Source organism: Rattus norvegicus, chromosome 7 (assembly GCF_036323735.1).
Source record: "Rattus norvegicus strain BN/NHsdMcwi chromosome 7, GRCr8, whole genome shotgun sequence".
Taxonomy (NCBI): Eukaryota; Metazoa; Chordata; class Mammalia; order Rodentia; family Muridae; genus Rattus; species Rattus norvegicus.
The window spans coordinates 112521774-112544868 of NC_086025.1; the positions used below are offsets into that span (position 1 = coordinate 112521774).

At 45.6% G+C, this 23095-nt stretch overlaps 1 protein-coding gene across 3 annotated transcripts; it reads left to right on the forward strand.

Moving 5' to 3' along the window:
• The first annotated feature begins 448 nt into the window (after window positions 1-448).
• Window positions 449-22290, forward strand: Eif3l (eukaryotic translation initiation factor 3, subunit L). 3 transcript variants are annotated; one of them, XM_063263318.1, is made up of 13 exons: window positions 449-1926; window positions 2383-2431; window positions 3539-3749; window positions 5175-5254; window positions 6124-6185; window positions 9544-9613; window positions 9813-9886; window positions 11392-11563; window positions 12532-12686; window positions 16377-16547; window positions 18897-19394; window positions 21198-21278; window positions 22091-22290. In XM_063263318.1, the coding sequence occupies exons 1-13, from the start codon at window positions 1894-1896 to the stop codon at window positions 22127-22129; spliced, it is 1695 nt and encodes a 564-aa protein (XP_063119388.1). In that variant the 5' UTR covers window positions 449-1893; the 3' UTR covers window positions 22130-22290. The 3 variants fall into 3 exon arrangements, with proteins under 3 accessions (XP_063119388.1, XP_063119389.1, NP_001029306.1); XM_063263319.1 differs by lacking the exons at window positions 449-1926; window positions 2383-2431; window positions 5175-5254 and having other exon boundaries at window positions 3671-3749; NM_001034134.1 differs by lacking the exons at window positions 449-1926; window positions 2383-2431; window positions 3539-3749; ... (2 more) ...; window positions 9544-9613; window positions 9813-9886 and having other exon boundaries at window positions 11241-11563.
• The last annotated feature ends 805 nt before the right edge of the window (window positions 22291-23095 follow it).

The window sequence follows — 23095 nt, forward strand, 5'->3', positions numbered from 1 at the left end:
CACACACACTCACACCTGCCTTAAGGAGTCTAAGGCTTAAGGAGTTGGGGGGAGAATGGTAATTTTTTTTTTCTTTTTTTTCGGAGCTGGGGACCGAACCCAGGGCCTTGCGCTTGCTAGGCAAGTGCTCTACTGCTGAGCTAAATCCCCTACCGGTAGTTTTTTTTTTAATGAGTAAGTTTTTGGGGTTTTGTTTTTATTTATTTAAGGAGTCTAAGGCTTAAGGAGTTGGGTGGAGAATGGTAATTTTTTTTTAAGATTTTATTTATTTATTATATATAAGTACACACTGTAGCTGTCTTCAGATACACCAGAAGAGGGCATCGGATCTCTTTACAGATGGTTGTGAGCCACCATGTGGTTACTGGGAATTGAACTCATAACCTCTGGAAGAGCAGTCGGGTGCTCTTAACCGCTGAGCCATCTCTCCAGCCCCATGGTAATTTTTTTTTAATGAGTAAGTTTTTGGGGTTTTGTTTTTATTTATTTATTTATTCCATATATGTGGGTACACTGTCACTGTCTTTTGATAGACCAGAGATTCCATTACAGATGGTTGTGAACCACCATGTGGTTGCTGGGAATTGAACTCAAGTCCTTAGCAAGAGTAGTCAGTGCTCCTAACCACTGAGCCATCTCTCCAGCCCGAGAATGGTAATTCTAAATAGGACGCTTGAGTAGAGTGCACGCACCACTGGGCAACTTGTCCAGCAAACACCTGTCTTCAACAGAGAGCCGTAATACTGGGGTCGTTTGTACTAACGTCTAGTCAGACATAACCGTGAGTGCTGAAGCCCAGAGTTCTGTACCTTGATGTGATAGTGTTGCGACCACGAGACATGGATGCTGGTGCCAGAAGGCATATCAGTCAGGCAGGAACTGAAAAGCACATTTTCTTAGATGCGATTACTTACTTAGTTACTGTGGAATCCGAAGAACTCTACCTACCAGCTATCAGTTCCTGCTGGGTTGCTTTATAACCCTACCCCTATTTCCAGAAACTTGGGAGGCTTCTCCTAAGCTCTCTTGCAGGAGTCTAAGGTGAGCAATCCAGATATTTCACAGTTGACCTCATCTTTGCCTGCTCTGACCCCAAAGTAGAAAAGCCCGGGGCACCTTCCCAGGACTGCATGGGACCAAGTCTCAACGTTTAATTTCTACCCCTTTTTTCTTGACATTTATTTAGTTTGTGTTTCCTTGAGTGTACATGGTCAGAAGACAAAGTTCGAAGTTGGTTTTTGCCTTCCATCATGTGGGTCTCCCACATCGAACTCAGGTCGTCAAGGGCCAGCTAGCTGGGTCGTCTTACCTGTTCTCAGGTTTTGTTTGTTTGTTTGTTTTTGTCTTGTTTTGTTTTTGTTTTTGGAGCAGGGGGTGACTCGCTGCAAAGAAACCATTTACACCTAAATCTAAGGTTAGCCCCGGTACAACTTGAAGCCGACAGCTATCTTTTCTGTACCGTTTTCTTCTGATTCCTCTTCTTTCCTTTTTCTTTTCCGTTGTTCTGTTTTTAGGACCTCGCTCTATAATCATATTGGCCTGGAAATAACTCAGGTTACCCTCGAACTTGCTGCGATCCTCCTGCCTCCGCCATCCATGAGACCGCAGACGTGAGCGAACAGGTCGGGTTTCCCCTTTATCTCCTGCCGGCGCCTATTTCTGCGCGTACACCAACATCCCAGAATAATATCCTTTGAAATGTCTGTTTTTGTGGGGAGGAAGGAACTCCGATAGTTTGGGAAATTCGTCCTTCCAAACAGAGCTCTATCGGTCCCCCAGCGAGCCCGGAAAGGCTTCCGGGCAGGTTAAATTGGGCGGGACTTCCGGTCCGGCCCGAGCAGGCGCGGAATACTTCTTCCGCTCTCTTCCACGGGCTTCTGGAGCGCCGTAGCCATGTCTTATCCGGCTGATGACTACGAGTCTGAGGTAATGAAACGGTGAGCGCGTGGTGGGGTCCGCTTCGGGGACCCGGTTCGGTAGGATATGTCCCCGAGGTGAGGCGGCGTCCAGATCCGGCCGGAATATGCGGGACTCGATCATCTCGGCCCTCTCGGCGACCAGACTCCTCCCCGACCTCCTGCGGTCTTACTGGACGTTTGTCCCGGCGCGTGGTAGCCGTAGCCCGAGGCGAGCTGAAAAGTGGTGCTGAGCTCTTGTCTCAAATTGCGTCTGCTTCAGACGGGCGAATACTGTGCTTTTCTTGTCTTGTTGCACCTGTAACCATGTTTCGTTCTTGTTCATGCTCCCTTTTCTCTCACACATGTGAATACCTCTGAGGTAGCGACTGTCTTATTTGCCTTCTGCTTGACATGGATGCCCGAGGACAAGCATTTTGGAGTCCCCATTTGGCGTGTCTCCCTAACGTTGTCTCTTTCTTTGCAGACTGCTTATGATCCCTATGCCTACCCGGGCGACTATGATATGCATACAGGTAAGGCTCTGAATTTGCCGGCTGTCTCGGTGCCTCCAAGAATTGGCACCCTTTTGAACGTCTCAGCATTGACTCCCAACAGGGCCCTGTTAAAACTGCTTTCTGATGGCCCAAGTGTAGAGTCAGTCATTAGGTCTGACTGGTAGGGTTGCCTAATAAACCAGTCCTTTTTTTGTGGACTACCTGACCTCCTCGGAAGAGGAGGATCACTGACCAGGGTAGGTTTTTCTTGTGACAAATCTTGTTGGGGTGGAACCCATAGACCCGTGTTTGTAGATAATCTCTGAACCACACCCACAACCCTCCTCCCTGAACTGTCAGGTGAGGTCTTTGTGGGTTTGTCGTTTTGGTACTGGAGATGAGATTGGGGTCTGGTGCATACTAAGCACACTCTTTACCCCTTGAACCACACACTCCAGCCCCAAGGAAGAAAATCTTGGTGTGAAAATTGTCCTTGATTCAAACCAATTCTAAGTAAAATATTTCGATGTCTACCTAAATGTTCTAGCGACTTTGAGATTAAGTAAGTACCAAGTGGCTTGCTTTGCTCACAGTATGTGTTTTATTAGCCCTTACAGGAGAGTAATTTTACAAAGTAAACATGTTAATGTTTCTTTAAAGGTGAAATAAAATAGCTTACCATGCATCATTTAGTTAGATACTGGGTTTTCTTTTTTATTTATTTATTTATTTATTTATTTATTTTTCTTTTTTTCGGAGCTGGGGACCGAACCCAGGGCTTTGCGCTCACTAGGCAAGCGCTCTACCGCTGAGCTAAATCCCCAACTCCTATTTATTTATTTATTTTTTAAAGAGGGGTCTGATTATGTAGTTCTGGTTATCCTGGAAATCACTGTATAGACCATGCTAGCCCTACAGATCCAGTTGTCTAAGGGTTGGGATTAATGGTACGCATCCACCTACCCAGCTGAATAACTTTAACGGTAATTGTTCTGAAGGCACAAGAACAGTGGAATGGGACTGATGATGACTGTAGAATTTAGGCCCTAGCTCATGCTGGGCAAGCATTCTGTGACTGTGTTCCCAGCCCTGAAGGGTGGTCCTGCCTTTATGTTTTAAAGAGTTTTTGTTGTATCTCTCCTCTAGGAGATCCGAAGCAGGACCTTGCCTATGAGCGACAGTATGAACAGCAGACTTACCAGGTGATTCCTGAAGTGATCAAAAACTTCATTCAGTACTTCCACAAGACTGTCTCGGATTTGATTGACCAGAAAGTGTATGAGCTTCAGGCCAGTCGCGTCTCCAGTGATGTCATTGACCAGAAGGTGTATGAGATCCAGGACATTTATGAGAACAGGTATGGACCATGATGACTTTATGAGTGGACTGGCCTGATGAAGGGGGCCTGCAAGATGAGACAGCTCCGGGGTTGGGGATTTAGCTCAGTGGTAGAGCGCTTGCCTAGGAAGCGCAAGGCCCTGGGTTCGGTCCCCAGCTCCGGAAAAAAAAAAGAACCAAAAAAAAAAAAAGATGAGACAGCTCCTGCATGTGCAAACGTGAACGTGTGTGTGTGTGTGTGTGTGTGTGTGTGTGTGTGTGTGTGTGTGTGAGTGAGAAGAGGGCTTACGGTTTCTGACTTTAGAGACAGTTTCACTATGTCTTTGTGACTCCTGAGCCAGAGCTCTGGCTTAACCTTCTTAATGCTGGCACCCTTTAATATAGTTCCTCATGTTGTGATGCTCCCAACCGTAAAATTATATTTGTTGCCACTTCTTAACTGTCATTTTGCTACTGTTACGAATTAGAATGTAAATAGTTTTGGAGGTAAAGGCTTGTCAAGGAGGTGTGACCCACATGTTCCAAACTGCTGGCATGGAGCCATGTTAATTAGCTGGTCTTTGTATCCCAGAAACAAACAAGGTCTAAAATAATGTCATTACTAATAAGGGCAGTTGTACCAATTTGCACATATGACCATGTAAGTGAAAGCAGTGTTGGCATGTATGTTTACTACTTTACTCTTTTTTTTTTTTTAATATATATTTATTTATTATGTATACACCATACAGCTTTCTGTCTGCATGTGTGCCTGCAGGCCAGAAGATGACCCCAGATCTCATTACAGATGGTTGTGAGCCACCATGTGGTTGCTGGGAATTGAACTCAGGACCTTTGGAAGAGCAGTCAGTGCTCTTAACCACTGAGCCATCTCTCCAGCCCACTACTTTACTCTTAACAGTAATCCCGTGATGGAAGTTCTGTGCTTTCTCTCCTTTTACAACAGAGGAAACTCATAGAAATGAGTTGCATAGCTAGCACTGCGTAGCACTGTGCATACACCGAGTTCTGAACCTCCATACTCCGACACCAGAGCCTAGTGTTTGAACTGTGTGTTCGCCCAATGCATACCGGCATGAATTAGACTCCAGAGTAGTGTTGAGGGGATGCCCTGATTAAGGTGAATGCTAGGTATAGACAGGTCAGCTAGGGACAAGATAGGAAATATTTCAGCAAGGATGGGTGTGTGTGTGTATGTGTGCGCTCATGCATGGTGCACACAACACCTATTGGATCAGTGAGTAGGAGATGAACTCTATTCCCACATCACTGAGGGTCCGAAGAGGAGAGCTGGGTTGAGAAAAGCTGTACACAGACACCTCGGGCTCTGTTTCTGTTTCTTTGATATCTCCCATGTCTCTAAATCCCAGTATATCAACTTCGAGGGTTGGGTTCCGAGCCCTCCTTGTTTTGCAGTTGTGAACTGTATACATTTGGCTTTCAGCTGGACCAAGCTAACTGAGAGATTCTTCAAGAATACACCGTGGCCTGAGGCAGAAGCAATTGCACCCCAAGTTGGCAACGGTAGGTGTAAACGCTGTGTCTTGTGTGCTAGACAGCAGATGTCAAGACTGGGCTCGTCAGAAAGGTCAAAAGGGCTTGTGTGGTTTTCTTCTTTGCTTTTACAATACTGGGTTTCTCTGTGTACCTGGCTGTCCTTGAACTTGCTCTGTAGACCAGACTGGCCTCGAATTCAGAGATCCACCTGCCTTTGCCTCTGCCTCCCGAGAGCTGGATTTAAAGCCTGTGCTACCATGCCTGGCTTGTTTGTTTTACATAGCATTTTGTTTCCCCAGAGCTTAGGATGTAGGTTGTCGGTGAGTCACACAGTGGGAGAAAGCTGTGTAATCTGAGCCCCGGGCCCCCAGATCTACAGTCTTATTTTCCTCCCTTGGTGGTGGGGTGATCTTTGAGTCCATTTGGCTTTGGTTTCTTAGCCTCTCACCTCTCGCTCTCCTTTTCTGTATGGATGAGGTCAGCAGATGTGACTTGACTTCTCTTTGGCATGTAGTGTTGCAAATATGACCCCAGGACCTTAGGCATGCTAGGCAGGCTCCTGTTGAGCTGTGCTCTGTGTTTTCAAGCACATGTTTGTTTTTTGAATTTTTGTGTGTTTGTTTTTCCAGACTAGCCCTGGCTATCCTAGAGTTATCTCTGTATACCAGGCCGGCCTGGACTTCACAGAGGTCTCCCTGCCTCTAAGTCTCTCAAGTACTTGGATCAAAGTATCGAGCCACTGTGTGTTGGATGTGTAACTTCTTGGGACACAAGCTTAAAAATTCAGAAGTTTAGTCTCAAAATCAGCTCTGTCTCTCCACCTGAAAGCCTGCAGCTGCAGGAGACAACCGGTTGGCTTATAGACTAACAAAGTTCCCTTCAACCATGTCTTTCAGATGCTGTCTTCCTAATTTTGTACAAAGAATTGTACTACAGACATATCTACGCCAAAGTCAGTGTGAGTACTTTACATGAGTGTCAGTGTTCGCATGCCTTTGTGAAATGTCTTTATCAGCCTGAGTAGTTTACATTAGTGTCATTGTTGCCTACCATACCTTTGTAAAATGTCTGCGTCAGTTCCATCTCTAGTCCAGTCTTTCGTCCATGTCTAATGATGCTTCCTGTGCTTCTTGTCGTTGCTTTTTACGTTTATTATATATGTATCAGTGATGCCTGCATGTATGTCTGTGTGCCATGTGTGTGCCTGGTGCCCTCAGAGGTCAGACCAGGCCATCAAATTCCTTGAACTGGAGTTAGAGGCAGCTGTGAGCCACCATGTGGATGCTGGGAATCCAACCCTGGCCTCTGCAAGAACGAGTGCTCTTAGCCATGAAGCATCTCCTGCCAGCCCCCACCCCTAACCCCAGTAGGTTTTTGTTTGTTTGTTTTAACTTTGTTTGAAGAAAGGCAAAAGGAATGGTTTGACCCAGAAAGTTGGATCTGCTGCAGACACTTGAGCACTTGAGCTTGTCTGCCCTTAATGTCTCCATCACCCCAGGCCTCAGTCATGAGCACATATGTCCCCACAGCTCATCACGGGTAGCACATCCCAAGGCAGGTCCACAGATCTGCAGAGCCGGGTTGGCAGGTCTGCCGGTTTCCTTTCATTTCTTTTGGTTTTTTTTTTTGTTTGTTTGTTTTTTTGTTTTTTTGAGACAGTGTTTCCTGTGTATAATAGCCCTGGCTGCCCTGGAGCTCACTCTGTACACCAGGCTGGCCTTATGGTTGCTCATTTCCTGTTACTGGCGTGTTGTGCTAAATAGTAGCCATCAATGGTGGGGAAACAAAATTTTTGTATTTATAAAAAGCCTTGCCCCAACCCCTTTCCCTCCATGTGTTCATGGCCGACCTTTACTACTCTCCTCTTCTACTCTTCTTCTCTCATTAAACCTCTCCACTTAGCAACCAAAAAAAAAAAAAGAGGCCTTAGGTAGCACTAGAGCTGGTCAGATATCTACCCTCTGTGTGATGATGTCTACTTCCCTGCTGATAACCCTGAGACATGACGTGCCATGTGGTCCGCCTGGACCGCTCTTACTTCCACTGGCCAGGTCTCCTGGTCAGTTCTCAGGACCCCTTACCTTCTTACCCCAAGGCATCTTCTACCCCCTCTCCCTTCTCTCCTTCTCTTATGGTCCTGCCTCAGACCTACCCGAAGCCCAGGAACTGAAACTCCACCTACTTCTCTTCTGTGCAGCTATAGGCTGGCTGTAGGCATATTTATTCAACCAATAGTTTTAAATTGAGGAGCAAGGTTACATAACATCATCTGATGTATGCGAGGATCTCCTCATCCCTGAGCGCAACCAGACCTCGAAGGCCAGTATTTAGCATCACAATACATAGCAACAGACCAAACCTCAATAATTCCCCCTTTTTGTCTAAAAGGTTCTTTCTCTTTTTGTTATTTCGTACCCCCCTCCCCTTCAGAGGACCGAACCCAGGGCCTTGAGCTTGCTAGGCAAGCGCTCTACCATTGAGCTAAATCCCCAACCCTAAAAGGCTCTTTCTCTTAACATACAGTAGGAACAATTACAAAATAATTATGAGAATTATTAGGAGAGAGTTACATTCAAAAAGTCCAGTTTGTATTTGTCAACTCAAGAGAAAGTATTTTATTATCTATCTGATCTTGGTGAGTTCAGAATCTAAACCAATTTCTATTCTACCATTATTAACTTAAAAATATTTTCTGGGTTGGGGATTTAGCTCGATGATAGAGCGTTTGCCTAGCAAGCGCAAGGCAAGGCCCTGGGTTCGGTCCCCAGCTCTGAAAAAAAGAAAAGAAAAAAAATATTTTCTTAGTCCTAAAACATCTTTTTTTTTTTTTTTTTAAGATTTATTCATTTATTATATATAAGTACACTGTAGCTGTCTTCAGATACACCAGAAGGGGGCATCGGATCTCTTTACAGATGGTTGTGAGCCACCATGTGGTTGCTGGGAATTGAACTCAGGACCTCTGGAAGAGCAGTCGGGGCTCTTAACCGCTGAGCCATCTCTCCAGCCCCTAAAACATCTTGCTAAGTGCTAAACAACTTAAGTTTAACTGTGAGACTGACTGTCTGGTCTTCTACCTCATCAGGGACCTGATAAGGAATAAATACTACCTGAGTATTCAGGAACTCAGGTTCCAAAAATTACAGAAATGACAGAGATAGCTGACCACCTGGACAGTCCCCAGGATTCTTTATAACGTTGGGGCATCTGTCCTCAGCCGTCTGGTCCAGAATATCTTGACAGACTTTATGTGAAGCAGCAATTATGAAGGACTAACTTACCGTGTCTTGACGGAGCTTGGCAGTCAACTGCCCTGTGTCCGTTTGTCCTTTCTGGACAGCATTTTATCTTCAGATGGAGTTAGGGCACTTTCTCTGCCCAGTGGCTCGCTTGCCACAATAGGAATAACTTCATCTGGGAATTTTGATGCTCATTCTTTCCCAAGTGGAATGAGGCAGTGCCAGGAGTTGACATGTCTTAATGTCAAAAAGAGCTTAAATTAATGGAATTATAGCTAAATGCCATGTTCTTTGAGTCTCTAAGGTTTTTGAAGATCATCCGGGGGTTAAAGCATGAGCTAAAACGCAGCTACGCACCCTACATCTTGCACACCAGGCAGCAGAGCCCATGAGCTATAACAGCAGTTTTTTTTTTTTTTTTTTTTTGTTTTTTTTTTTGTTTTTTCCTTTTTTTCGGAGCTGGGGACCGAACCCAGGGCCTTGCGCTTGCTAGGCAAGCGCTCTACCACGGAGCTAAATCCCCAGCCCCATAACAGCAGTTTTAAATGCTAGGCAGCCTGGGCTTTTCCTGGGCACCACTCTGCACTTCCACTGCAGTGCAGCTCTGGATGCTGGGGACAGATGTCAGCCTAGGTGTACAGGTGCAGACACAGGAGACAGGCAGATCTCTGAATTCTGGACCAGCCTGGTCTGCACAGTAAAGTCAGGGTGGGAGCCTCTGGTGACAGAGCATCTACTTGCAAACAGCAGTCTGGCACTGGACACCTGTGGAAGCCCAGTGCTGGGTTGTCTCCTTTAACTCTGACCTTCAGATGCCCCAGTGTTCCCTCCTCCCCGTGGTTAGGTCCATAGCTCCAGAAGCATCTTCCCTTTGTCTCCTAGATCTGCATGTCTGTTCTGTGAGTGTTGCTTGTGATCTGTAGCCATAAAACATGCCCTTGTCCTGATGTTCAGTCACTGTGCTCCCGTCTTTTTCTTTCTCTTCTTTATAGTACATGGAGAGGACGGGCCACATTTCTCAGCCATGGTGGTAGGCTGCGAGCAAAGCACTAAAACCTCATCCTGTTCTCTTTCCAGGGGGGACCCTCCTTGGAACAGAGGTTCGAATCCTATTATAACTACTGCAATCTCTTCAACTACATCCTCAGTAAGTCTCAGATTTGGCCAAAGGAGTGTTGTGAGCACCTAACTAGCTCTTCTTAGCCCAGTTTCAATGTGATCAGGTGGGGGAGAAGGGAGGTTTGGTGGTTCTTTTGATGAGGGAGATTACGATGAGCACTCTGTAGCCCTGCTCTGATAGACGACAAGTCCCTGCCTGGAATCTGACTTTCTTGTTCTCTCTATAGACGCTGATGGACCTGCTCCCCTTGAACTCCCCAACCAGTGGCTCTGGGACATCATCGATGAGTTCATCTACCAGGTGTCTGTCTGTTCAGCCTCAGCCTTAACCTCAAATAAGTAATTCAACAGACAGTAGCTATAGTCGGTGTTGAATTATGTCTCTATCATGGCTGCGTGGCCCTGGGGCCCTGAGGCCCTGGGGCTCTGGGCTCTGGGTTAGAATGGTTTTCTGAAGAGAATAGTTGGCTGACCTTTTTTTTTTTTTTTTTTTTTTTTTCTTTTTTTCGGAGCTGGGGACCGAACCCAGGGCCTTGCGCTTCCTAGGTAAGCGCTCTACCACTGAGCTAAATCCCCAGCCCCAGAAAAGAATTCTTGAAGAGCTGCTTTTGCTCTCCAGAGATCTCCGGACAACTCTGCTCTCAGTAGAGAAAAATTCTAAAGAACTGCCATTGCTCTCTGCTGGCTCACCTCGCCTAGGTTTTTCGGTTTTTGTTTGTTTGTTTGTTTGTTTGTTTGTTTTTACATATCAGTCTTGTCTTTTACTCCAGGATTCCTTCGATTGTCCTATGAATCAGCATCCCATGACCCTAGCACCTTACCTCTTAGGAGGCAGCAAGCACACATTTTCTTTTTTTTTTTTTTTTTTTTTTTTTTTTTATTTTGGTTCTTTTTTTCGGAGCTGGGGACCGAACCCAGGGCCTTGCGCTTCCTAGGCAAGCGCTCTACCACTGAGCTAAATCCCCAACCCCGTTGGCTGACCTTTTGACTCAGGAGAAAGGAGGAGAATCCTCCGGCCAAGCTGTATCCCAAGATAAGCATAATCCCTTGGCTTAGCTGCTGTTCTTTTGTTAAGGGCTTTGAGGATCAGTCAGTAAGTGCCCTTGAGAGTCTTCAGGCCAGCACACTAGACAGTGGGTGTGGCACCTTCTTGGCACTCTTTTCTTTTAAATTGAGACAGGGTTTTACTATGTGGAACTCACTTTGTGAACCTGGCTGCACTTGAATCCACAGACATCTACCTTCTGCTGCTGGGATTAAAGACACTTGCTACCACCCTTTTTGGTGTAGTTTAGTGTTTTCAGTCCTCAGATAACATGAAAGTGCCTGTTTGTATCAGTAAGTCTCGGGACATTGGCGCATAGGTGTTTATATGAATTTATCTGTTACTTAAAGTAATATGCTTTTTTTTAAGGTTTATTTCTTTCATGTGCAAGTGTTCTATCTGGAACCTTTGTGCCAGAAGAGGGCATCGGATCCCCATTCCAGATGGCTGTGAGCCACCATGTGGGTGCTGGGATTTGAACTCAGGACCTCTGAAAGAGTGTTCTTTACCACTGAGCCAGCTCTCCAGCCCTACAGTTGATGCTTTATTTCACCATCTGCTGTGACTTGAAGACATACCCTTCGTCTTCATCCCAGTACTTAGGCAAAAACAGGATGTGTGGAAGTTTGAGGCCACCTGAGCCAGATAGCTTTGCTATTTCCACCTCTGAAAAGTTTAATGAAAGCCCGTGTCACATCATTCTCCGCATGTGACTGTCACTTGGATTTATGCCCCTGCCACATTGTTTCCTTCTGCAACAGTTCCAGTCATTCAGTCAGTATCGCTGCAAGACGGCCAAGAAGTCAGAGGAAGAGATCGACTTCCTGAGATCCAACCCTAAGATCTGGAACGTGCACAGCGTCCTCAACGTGCTGCATTCTCTGGTGGACAAATCCAACATCAACCGGCAGCTGGAGGTGTACACCAGTGGAGGTGAGTGTGTCTGAGATCTGCCTGTTCCACTGCCGCTGTGTCTTGAACCTTTGTCTGGATTAATACCGCTCAGAGTTTTTGTTGGAAATGCCTTATATGTTAAAAAAAATACTGTGGGTTGGGGATTTAGCTCAGTGGTAGAGCGCTTAGGCCCTGGGTTCGGTCCCCAGCTCCAAAAAAAAACCAAAAAAAATACTGTGAATATGTGTGAATGATGGTGGGCGCGTGAGCTCGTGCAGAAGTTGATGCCTTCTACCGTAACATGGATTTCAGGATTGAAACTTGGGCCAATGCTGAGCCCTTTTACCCGCTCTTCCTTATTGAGAACCATAAGGTTCTGATTATTTATATGTCACCACTCTAGTTGTAGGTATGACCCTGGGAAATGGGAGCCCAAAGTCTCCTACAAAAGCCAGCTCTACTTGGAGCATCAGACCATTTATGTTTCAAGACAGGGTTTCTCCTCATAGACCAGGCTGTCCTTGAACTCAGATTCACCTGCCTCTGCCTCCTGAGTGCTGGGTTGTCCACCGCCAGGCAGGAAACTTTAATAACAAACCCAAGTCTGAAATAAACCCACTCCTATTCACTACACCTGGGAGGAGCGCAGAAGCTCGTTCCAAGAACAAACTCAAATTTAAGAGGAACAGGTATGTGAGGATAAGAACAGAAACAATCAGCAAATGAACTGCCCTTCTCAAAGCAGCTGTTAGTCAGCAGAAGCCGGGAACACAGCCAGGTTCAGGTTCCTGAGATTACTGGGCAGAGGTGTTCCGTGGTATAGGAGGTTACCTGGTTACATGGGACCTGGCAGTGGTGGTCAGGCCTGGCCTGTTTTGTTTTGTTTTTGTTTTGTTTTGTTTTGTTTGTTTTTGTTTGTTTTTGTTTTTTTTTTTTTATTCTTTTTTTCGGAGGCCTGGCCTGTTTTATCTTCCCCTTGGAAACAGCATGGCATCTGTCCCTCACAGGTGACCCCGAAAGTGTGGCTGGGGAATATGGACGACACTCCCTCTACAAGATGCTTGGCTACTTCAGCCTGGTGGGGCTTCTGCGCCTACATTCTCTACTGGGGGATTACTACCAGGCTATCAAGGTGCTGGAGAATATTGAGCTAAACAAGAAAGTAAGTACACCTGTCTCCTCTGTTCCGACTTCAAGAACACTGACCTGCTGAGTAGCCAGGAAACACCCCCTATCCCCACCCCACACACCGGTTGAGAGCTGAGCCTGAAGACTCTGTGCTGGATGACTTGGTTGGCTGGCCATACTGCAGTGAGTACTCTTGGAGTCTGTGTCCTGTTTTCAGAACACGAGAGTGAGAGCTCTTTACTAGAGTTAAAGCTGGGCATGGGTTGCGCATGCACTCTGGGGAAGCATGGGCAGCAGGAGCACCACAAGTTCAAGGCCACCCTGGTCGCCATAGCAAGTTCAAGGTCAGCCAGGCTTCTATATAAATAAGAACCTGTCTCCAAAAGCAAAAACAAATTCCCGAGACACGTAGGGGTTTTTTGTTTGTTTGTTTTTTTCTTTGACCCAATTGATAAGATATAATTGTCCACTTAAACATACAAAGCCCAGAACCATCCATCCCTTAGGAACATTAATAACAACCTGTAAATACACAGAGCAGAATCTTAACATCACCTGCCATGGCTTCTCACCTTCTCTCTCCTGTCTCTTCCTTTCTCCTCTAGTCTCCTCCTCTTCCTTCAAACTTCTCTCCTGCCCATCCTTCCTTCTCTTCCAATGACAGGCCTCCTTCTATCCTGTACCTGCCCCTCACCTGTACTTTACAAATTCAATGGGGAGGTTCTGGTGAAGTCATCTGATTCCGGAGACTAGGTAGCTGTCCTTGGGGCAGTGGAATTAGCATCAAAATACAGATAACTTCAGGGCAAACCACAACATTTCCCCCTTTTTGTCCAGTTAAAAAGCCTTTTCAAGGGATTGGGGGATTTAGCTCAGTGGTAGAGCGCTTGTCTGGGAGTGACCAAATATCTATACACATGGGAAGCCTAACACGGCTTCCAGAACTGAGAGGTTGTAGAGACAAATCTCCACTAGCACAGTCCCCTGTTAGCAACATGTGAGCGCAAGTCTTCAGCCTTCTGGCCCAAAATCAACTGACAGACTCTCGAAATGCAGATTTTGAAGGGCTGATCACCCTGTCTTGGCAGAGTTTATCAGTCAACTATTCTGCATAATTTGTCCTTCTCTAGACAGTATTAGTCTGCGGATGAAATAGGCAGTTTTGTCCAGTGGCTGCCTAACCACAAAGTATTGCCTCACCTGGAGGTAGAGATGTTCAAATTCTTCATTAAATCTGCCAAAGGGGAACTGTTAGGAGCAGATATGTCTCAACGAAAGATAAATAACTTTAAATCTCAAATTTTGTGGATATCTGACGTTTTTGAAAACCATCTATCTATATAAGGTAATCTGAACTATTGTCTCCATATCCTAAATTTTATCTTGAAAGTACTCTTACAAACTCAGAGCCATGACTTTGCTATTTGAATCTTAACTCACAGGTGTAATCAACTCAGAAGTTTGTAATGACAACAATAAAAGGACTGGCTCTAAACCTTGTACTTTTAAACTTTTTTGACAAATAAATTCTATACCCAAACAAAGATGATTTAAGCTTAGTTACCAAATGAGATTATGACTGTACAATTCAATCTAGCTGTTAAATTACAACCAATTTTAAATTCCTCATAAAAACAACTTTAGAATAACCACTTTCAGCCCCAACAAAGTCCAGGGAATTAGGGCGACAACTCCTCTATAACTTCTTCAAGCTGTACATGGGCGTTGAGATATCCTTGGGCGTAGGGAGGTAGGAAGAATGAAGCAAATGCTGTAGCCGATGTGTCTGGCTGGACCCAGCTGAAAGTCCTTGAGACCAGGAATCCAAGTGGGCACACTCTGTAACATATAACTCTCAAGACAAACATTTAGAATCGAGATATCTTTTAGTTTGATTCTCCTGAATAAATTTTTCAGGTGGCCTACCTCTATCAAATCTGATCAGTATGACTCTGTGAGGTTTCCAGAGCCTGATAACACTTTTTAAAAGCACAAAGACAAAAATCTTTCTCCCAAAATACTGTGTTCCTTAGTCTGAAACCAGAAAGGCTTGTATCTTGCACTCTCTCCCAGAGTAATAATTTAACCATAAAACTCAAAGTCACACCCATCATGAAGACTAAACAATTTTTTAAAAATGAAGTAAGCTAAACAATGAGCCTGATAGGCTTTTGTACTTTGTGATATCAGGAAATTAACCCAAAATTCCCGTGGAGCCCACGTTAAGAGAATCCGAGCTTCCTGTTGTGTTAACTATCAAAAGTAACCACAAACCCTCGCTAGCCGGCATCAACGAGCCATATGGTCTTTAGCGGGGTAATTCATAAAACAAACCAAATACTTTCTATCAATTCCAATATCAATAAGGAACATATCAAACCAGGACTTTAACCCAAAATATCTCAATCTGTCAAGCTCTCTACCTGGAGCCACATATTTTTATTTAACCTCAATAATTTCTATAATATATGTCTGCATTCACTCTCCCTGGTGTTACAGACAATTATCACAACTCTCTACTTGGAGTTAGTGACCAATTTTTCCCTATCTAAGTTCCGAACCATAGATGAAAATCCCCACGTGATTCAGGTAATCTCTTTACTCTCTTTAAAACAAACTTAAACACCTTCTATCAATTCTAAAACCAATAAGCAACTTAAAAATCAGGACTTTAGCCCAAAATATATCCATCTGTTAAGCTCTCTACCCGGAGCCACATATTTTTATTTAACCTTAATAACTTCTATAATACATGTCTGCATTCACTCTCCCCCTGATTCAGGTAATCTCTTTACTCTCTTCTTTCTAAAAACAAATTTAATCACCTTTTAATAATACCTATAATTAAGAAGTAGCTTGTCTAACTAGGATTTCAACCCAGAATTCTCGTGGAGCCCAAATTAAAAAGAATATGAGTATCCTGAAAGACTTTCTAAACAAATTTCTTTAAAAAGCAGCTTTTAATCTTTAACTCTCTGAGCTGCCATTACATATCACACAGCAGGGGACCGACAGTCTGCCAGCCCAGGCTGCTTCCCCTCTCTTTGTTTGAATTCCCGCCCTTAAGATATCACATGACTTAAGATGGCGCTGGCCTCCTCTTGGAAAATAAAAACTTTCTCTCAACTCTTAAAATTACTAGTGGATTCTTGCCCATCACATTGGTTCTCCATCTGTTGTTGTAAAAATATATAAAATAGAAAGGTATAGGTGTCTTTTACCTTGCTGGGTCCTGCACCAAGGTGCCCAACGTATCTGCTAGATATCTTGGCGGAACACATCCCAACTCCTCAGTGGCCCAGAGTCTCCTGCCGCCACACACTTTCCTATACTCAAACCATCACATAAAAGAACACACAATAATCTTTGACCCAATTGATAAGATATAATTGCCCACTTAAACATACAAAGCCTGGTACCATCCATCCCTTAGGAACATTGATAACAACCTGTAAATACACAGAGCAGAATCTTAACATCACCTGCCATGGCTTCTCACCTTCTCCTCTCTTGACACTTAGGTTTTTAATGTCTGTCTGTTTGTCTTTATGTTTTGGAGACAGGTCTCACTGTATAGCTTTGACTGTCCTGGAACTTGATGTAGACCCGCCTGTCTTCAGACTCACAGAAAGGCACTTACCTCTGCTGCCACTGAGCCCTGATGACTTCACCCTGTTTGGGATGAGTCAGGACTCATGGCTACTGCTTCCACCTTTCTTTGCAGAGCATGTATTCCCGTGTGCCTGAGTGCCAGGTCACCACCTACTATTATGTTGGTTTTGCATATTTAATGATGCGTCGATACCAGGATGCTATCCGCGTCTTTGCCAACATCCTCCTGTACATCCAGAGGACCAAGAGTATGTTCCAGAGGACCACATACAAGTATGAAATGGTAAGAGAAGTCTGTCTCACCAGGCAGCCCACTGCTCAGCACCTGTGCCAACAGTTCTCCATAAACACCACCCAAAATTTGCTACTCTTAAACTACCTCACTTCAGTACAGTTTAAATTGGGTATATTTGTGGGATATGTGGTAATTAGATTTTAAAAAGAGAGATAGAAATCAGAGCTGGGTTTGCTGACACAAACCTTCAATCTTAATCTTTGTGTATGGGAAGCGGAGACAGGTGTATCTTTAAGTTTGAGGCTAACCTGGTCTACAGAGTGAGTTCCAGGACAGCCAGGGCTATGTAGAGAGACCCTGTCTCAAAAGAAAATCTTAGTGTTTCTCATCCTTAACTATTTATCATTTGTTTGTGTTGAAAACTTTCAACCTGTCCTTTGAGTTCGTAGGTTTGGTTTTTAGTTTTTCAAGACAGATTTCTTTGTGTAGTCTTGGCTGTCCTAGATCTTGCTCTGTAGACCAGTCTGGCCTCAAACTCAGATCCGCCTGTCTCCCGAGGGCTGGGATTAAAGGTGTGCTCCACCACCACCCAGGTCTCCTAGATCTTTGTAGCTATAAAGTGATATAAAATAGTGCCCTGCTGTGCTGTAGATAGACTCGGTAATTTCTTTTCGGTCTTTTATAAGCTTCTTCTCTGAACACCCCCGCCTGCCTTCTCCCTTCTAGAGGCGTCACAGGGGCTGTTGTTTAGGAACTCCATTGATGGCTGTGGCCTGCTACTGTCTCCCTGTTCACAGCAGCTCAGGCTCTGGGGTTACGGGAACACCACCCCTGCCTGTTCTGTCTTTTTAAAACAGTGTGATGTTGTTTCTAATCATTTGATTTTCATGCATGTGTGCAAAGTATCTTCATGTTCTCTCCCTACTCCTCCCTCTTAACTCCTCCCAGACCCCAACCCTCTTAACTCTGTATCTTTTGTTTACTTAATTTTTATTTTATTACTCGTTTCTATTTCATAGCCCAGGGAGTAGTTGTGCTCCCACATGCTCATGGGTGTGGAGACACTGAAAACTGGCCCTCAGAAGCCATCAGCCGCTAAAGGCCCCTCAGCCAGGGGTGTGGGCTGTTGAGCTCCTCCCTGATCCATGGAGGAATGTTGACTGGCAGCAAACCACAGTTGCTGTCAGTTCATGCACAGGGACCCTGCCATGGGACACTACTGTGCTCCAGAGCCCTTACAATCTCTCTGACCCCCCTCCTCCGTGGTCTTGGGTGAAGGGGGTGTGATACAGATGCTCCATTTGTGGCCGAGCAGTTCACAAACATTCCTCTGGATTCACTTGAGAGTTTCTTAGTTAGCTGCCCTCCATTCTACACTGGGACTTCTTTGATAGAGTTGGTTAGATACAGATTTAGAGGGCATGGATGCTATGTCCATTTAGCAAACTAATAGTAGCTGGTTCACCATTGGGGCTTATTGGCCTCCCCACTGTGGGTTCTTTGCCACTGTTGCTCCTATGGGTATATATTGCCATACTGGTCATTATTTTAGCTTAGGAGACTTGAGCTTCTTTCTCTGTGTGTGGACCGGTTGCAAGGGCCAGGGGGCTTAAACTCAGGGTCTAGTGCTTGTTAGATCAGCAATGCGTCATTGAGCCACATTCCCTGGCCCACGCCCAAATTATTTTGAGAGAAGGTCTCAGCTAAGTTCCCCAGACTAACCTTATACTCAACTCTGTTGCCCTAGCAGACCTTGAACTCGTGGTCCTCACTTCCTTAACCACTGGAGTAGCTAAGATGAAAAGCCTGTGTCCTTCAGCGGGACTCTTTAGTTCCTGCCTGGCTAAGCATTTCTCACCATGACATTTACCTTAGATTGCTAACAGTTTTGTGATACGGGCCATTTAGAAGGTTTGTGGCTGAGCTTGATGGTAGAGCCCTTGCCTAGCATGATCAAAGTTTGGGAATTCAGTTCTCAGCACTGAAAATAAACATTATCTGAAGCAGTGAGTAGGGGGATGGCCTGAGGGTACTGGCCCAGTAGATCTGTAGAGTAGTATAGGCTGTGGTGTTTCTGGCTTTGGTAGTCCTCTTATCCAAGTAAAGGGTTTTCTTTGCTGTCCACATCAGAGATTTTTACTAACTTAATCTTAGTGAGTATTTTAGAATTGGCTTTCCAGTAATGTGAGGCCAACTGGTAGGGCCTTGGGGAGGAGTCTAGAGACAACCAAAGATGACTTAGTGCTGGGTGGGAGCTTGGGGGTCGGTGTTGCAGGCTGTCAGGAGAATGCAGTGACTGGTGCGTGCAAGGCAACAGGAGTCACTATGCTATGTGCGGGTGAGGGCCAGCAGGTCCGTGGAGGGACTCAGGAAGTGTGTGTGTTTGACTTCTCCCAGATTAACAAGCAGAATGAGCAGATGCATGCTCTGTTGGCCATTGCTCTCACCATGTACCCCATGAGGATTGATGAGAGCATACACCTCCAGCTGCGGGAGAAATATGGCGACAAGATGCTGCGCATGCAGAAGGGCGACCCCCAGGTCTATGAGGAACTTTTCAGCTATGCCTGCCCCAAGTTCCTGTCGCCTGTGGTGCCTAACTACGACAACGTGCATCCTAACTACCACAAAGAGCCCTTCCTGCAGCAGCTGAAGGTGTTTTCTGATGAAGTGCAGCAGCAGGCCCAGCTCTCCACCATCCGCAGCTTCCTCAAGCTCTACACCACCATGCCTGTGGCCAAGCTGGCTGGCTTCCTGGACCTCACAGAGCAGGAGTTCCGCATCCAACTGCTTGTCTTCAAGCACAAGATGAAGAACCTGGTGTGGACCAGTGGCATTTCTGCCCTAGATGGCGAATTCCAGTCGGCCTCGGAGGTGGACTTCTACATTGATAAGGTATGGTATCCCTGGACCAGCAACCCTCTGCTTACCCTCTCAAAGGTGTGAATGATAGATACCCTTACATCAGAAGGGAGTAGGTTAGGAGTGAGTAGTGGGAACAGGGAAAGGGTGGTGGGAGACGAGAGCACACACCTCAGTTGCAGGAGGAATACAAGGACTTGATGTTATGCATGCAGAAGGGTGATCCCAGGTCTGTGACACCTTTTTAGCTATGCCTGGCACAAGTTCCTGTTGCCTGTGGTTTTTAACTGTGGCAGTACGTCCTGCTGGTTACTGGCATAGGATGGTATGGCTTTGTTTAGACAGTGAAGTTCAAGCTGTGACAGAGTTTAGCATTGGCTGTGAGGGAACATTCAACACTCTGACTGTGTGTACTCCATTCATCTGTGACTGCCCTGAGGCATGGGCGACATGCCACCTCCCCTCACCTCCTGCGGCCATTCTTCTGCAGTTCATCTGCTCTGCTGTTGATGGGCTTATGTGTGGTTTTGGATTGTTTTTGTTTGGTTGGTTTTTTTTTTTTTTTTTTTTTTTTCCTTTTTATTTTCCCCCGGAGCTGGGGACCGAACCCAGGGCCTTGTGGTTTTGGATTATTAAGTAAGGGCATATGGGCTTTTTTGAGAGATGGATGGGGTTTTGAACTTAGTATCCTTCTCCTCAGCCTCCCTCCTGCTGGGATCATACACGTCTGTCATTGTTATGTACATCCGCCACTGTCTGCTTTAAGTAAGGCTTTTGTAGTTAGCTATCAGTAGTCTGTAATGCATTTGTGTATATGTCTGGGTATATGTCGAGTTCTTTCTAAAGTATTAACATGGCAGTGGCTTCCTTGGGACAGGAAGTAGGATGAAGAATAGTGTTTTCTTCCTGTGACACTTTGTCAAAGCCAGACATTCTAGTGTCCTATTTAGTAAGAACACGAAAGTGAGTTTTTGTTTGTTTTGTTGGTGCTGACTGCTGTGCTGAGCCTGTGTGTGTTAGGCAAGTCTACCCTTTGCCATATTCCCAGCCCTGTTTTTCATTTCATTTTGTGAAATTGCCCAGGCAGGCCTTGAACTTGGGTCTTCCGAGGTCTGTGCCACTGTACCTGTTATTTGACTACTTTTCTATGGCTGTGACGGCACCATCACATCAGCAAGGCTGCTATGAAAGCACTTAGTTTGGAGCCCTCTCAGCAGGAGCGTGGTGCCAGCGCAGTAGTGGGGAGCTCACATCTGACTCTTGGGCGTGAAGCAGTGGGAGGGAGGGTACGTGCTTACCTGGGAATGGTACGGACTTTTGAACCAGCCCACTCCTGGTTTCACACCTACTGCAAGGCACATCTCTTAATTCTTCCCAAAGGGATACACCAACTAGAGACCCAGTGTTCAAATAGATGAGCCTATGTGGCCATTTTCAGTCAAAACACCACTGTAGTTTTCATTCATATTTTTCTCAGAAGCACAAAACAGTGAACATTTTATATGTCAACTATTGCAGTCTGTCTCCCTCACCATTTATTTCACTTGATGTATTTTATTTATGTGTGTGGGGGTCATAGGAGCGTATACATGTGGGGGTCAGAGGAGTGTATACGTGTGGGGGTCACAGGAGCGTATACATGTGGAGGTCAGAGGAATAAAGCTAAGCAGCAGGCCCCCACCCCCACCCCCTTCCCTCAACACTATCCCTAGTTCTGAGGGTAGCACTGTAGATGTTAACATTGACACCATTGGGCTTTGCAGTTAAGTGGCTTCACACTAGGTGGCCCTCTCTTGCGTCCCTAACCTCCCGTCACCACTCCCGCTTTTCCCACAGGACATGATCCACATCGCAGACACCAAAGTTGCCCGACGCTATGGGGATTTCTTCATCCGGCAGATCCACAAGTTTGAAGAGGTAAGACGCCTGAGAGTTACCTGTAAGCCTGAAGGTGGAAATGGTGCTTTAAATTCTTCCTCAGCTTTAAGAAACTCGAGATTGGCCCTTTAACTCTCTAAGCTCGTCTGGCTGGCAGCTTGGGAGCGAGCGGATTGGGCCCAGGAACTGCTGTGTCAGCCCTTTCTAGGGTATCCTTCCAAGATCTTGGTCTGTGGGTGGCCCTTCGAGGGGTGCTGCTCTGCTTGCCCTTCCTGGTATTTCCTAATAAGGGTGGATTTGCTGCTGTGCTCCTCCTTCCCCACTTGGGGTGTTCGCCCGCTCAGACAGGTCTGGCCAGTGTCTGGAGGCTGGAGGGCTGGAAACTGTGTTTGACAGACCCGGTGCTCCTCTGTCTTGCCCTAGGAACTGTCTTGTCTGTTGGGCCAAAGAACACAAAATTGTGACGCTCCCTCTTGTCTACCTCTGAGCCTTGTCCTGGTACCTGGTATCCTCCAACAGAGGCCATGCTCCTTCAGTGTTTTGACAGTTGGGCATTGTTTTTAACCCTCTAGTTGCTAGGCAGTGAGAGGGGACTATCTTCTAGGAAGAAGAGGTTGAAGCTCAAATAATCCAGCCACACCAACCCTGTCCTGTCTATTAAATGGGCAAAGCAGTCTAGGCTGTGGGTTTGCCAAGTGAAGGCAGGAAGAAAGACCGTAACTGCTTTGAGATCTAAGACTGCCTTTTCCAGGACTCAGAGGGGCTGCTGGGAGTCTGGTTTCTTATTGGACACACCGTTGGGATAGGTACCAAAGATTCCATATCTAATTTAGCTTTACTTTCCCACGTAGCTTAATCGAACCCTGAAGAAGATGGGACAGAGGCCCTGAAGATGCTCATACACAAGTCAAGAACCTATTTTGATATTATAGATGGGAAGTATTCTTGTCACCAAGAAGCCTTACCTAAGTCAGCCAGCAGCTGAATTGAAACTTGTTCAAATCAAGGACTGGATGTTTTAAGACGCTCTCAGTAAAGGGTCTCTGTCGGAGCTGGGTGTGTGGTCTCATTATTACCGGCAGATCTGTGCTCTGGCAACAGTCCTGGTTCCTGTGTATCCTGCTCTCCTGGTGCATCAGACAGTGTGCAAACGGAATTCCTTTAGTCCTGTGTTCATAACACACTTCATGCTTTATAGAACATTTGCATGTCCTGTGTCTGTCTTGTGCCCCACGAGTCCCATGAGATTTAAATGACCTGCCAGAATTTGCATAGCACCTTAGTGGTGGGTGCCGTGCCCTGGGGCATCTCTTACTGTCTGTCAGGAATCGTGCAGAAAGGGCTCGGACGTGTGTAACCGTTACAGCTCAGGCTTTGTGCCCCTTCACATTTTCTTGTTTAGAAACTGGATTCTGAACTGATTTTATTAGTTCTTCTGTCCAGATTAGTACCTGCTGCCAGACAGAGTTGGACTTCCTCTGCGGATACATTGTAAAATCTTATATGTGGTGGAGGCGGTGTTTGAGACAGGGCTTTGTATCCTAGGATGACCTCACACATAATCCTGCTGTCTCAGTTTTCATACTAGGAGTATAGATTTTTCATTGTGGAGTTTTTGGGGGGAAGGAGCTCTTACAAAGCTTTATTTTATGCATATAGGTGTTTACATATGTCTGTGTACCATGTGTACAGTACCTGCAGAAGCCAGAAAAGGTCATCAAATCCCTCTTCACTGCTGAGCCATCTCTCCAGACCTTTTTTGGCTTATTGAAACAGAGTCTTGATATGTGGGCCAGCAAAGTAGCCCAGAATGGTCTGCCTTGCAGTCATGCTTCTTGGTAACTTCTGGTGGTTAG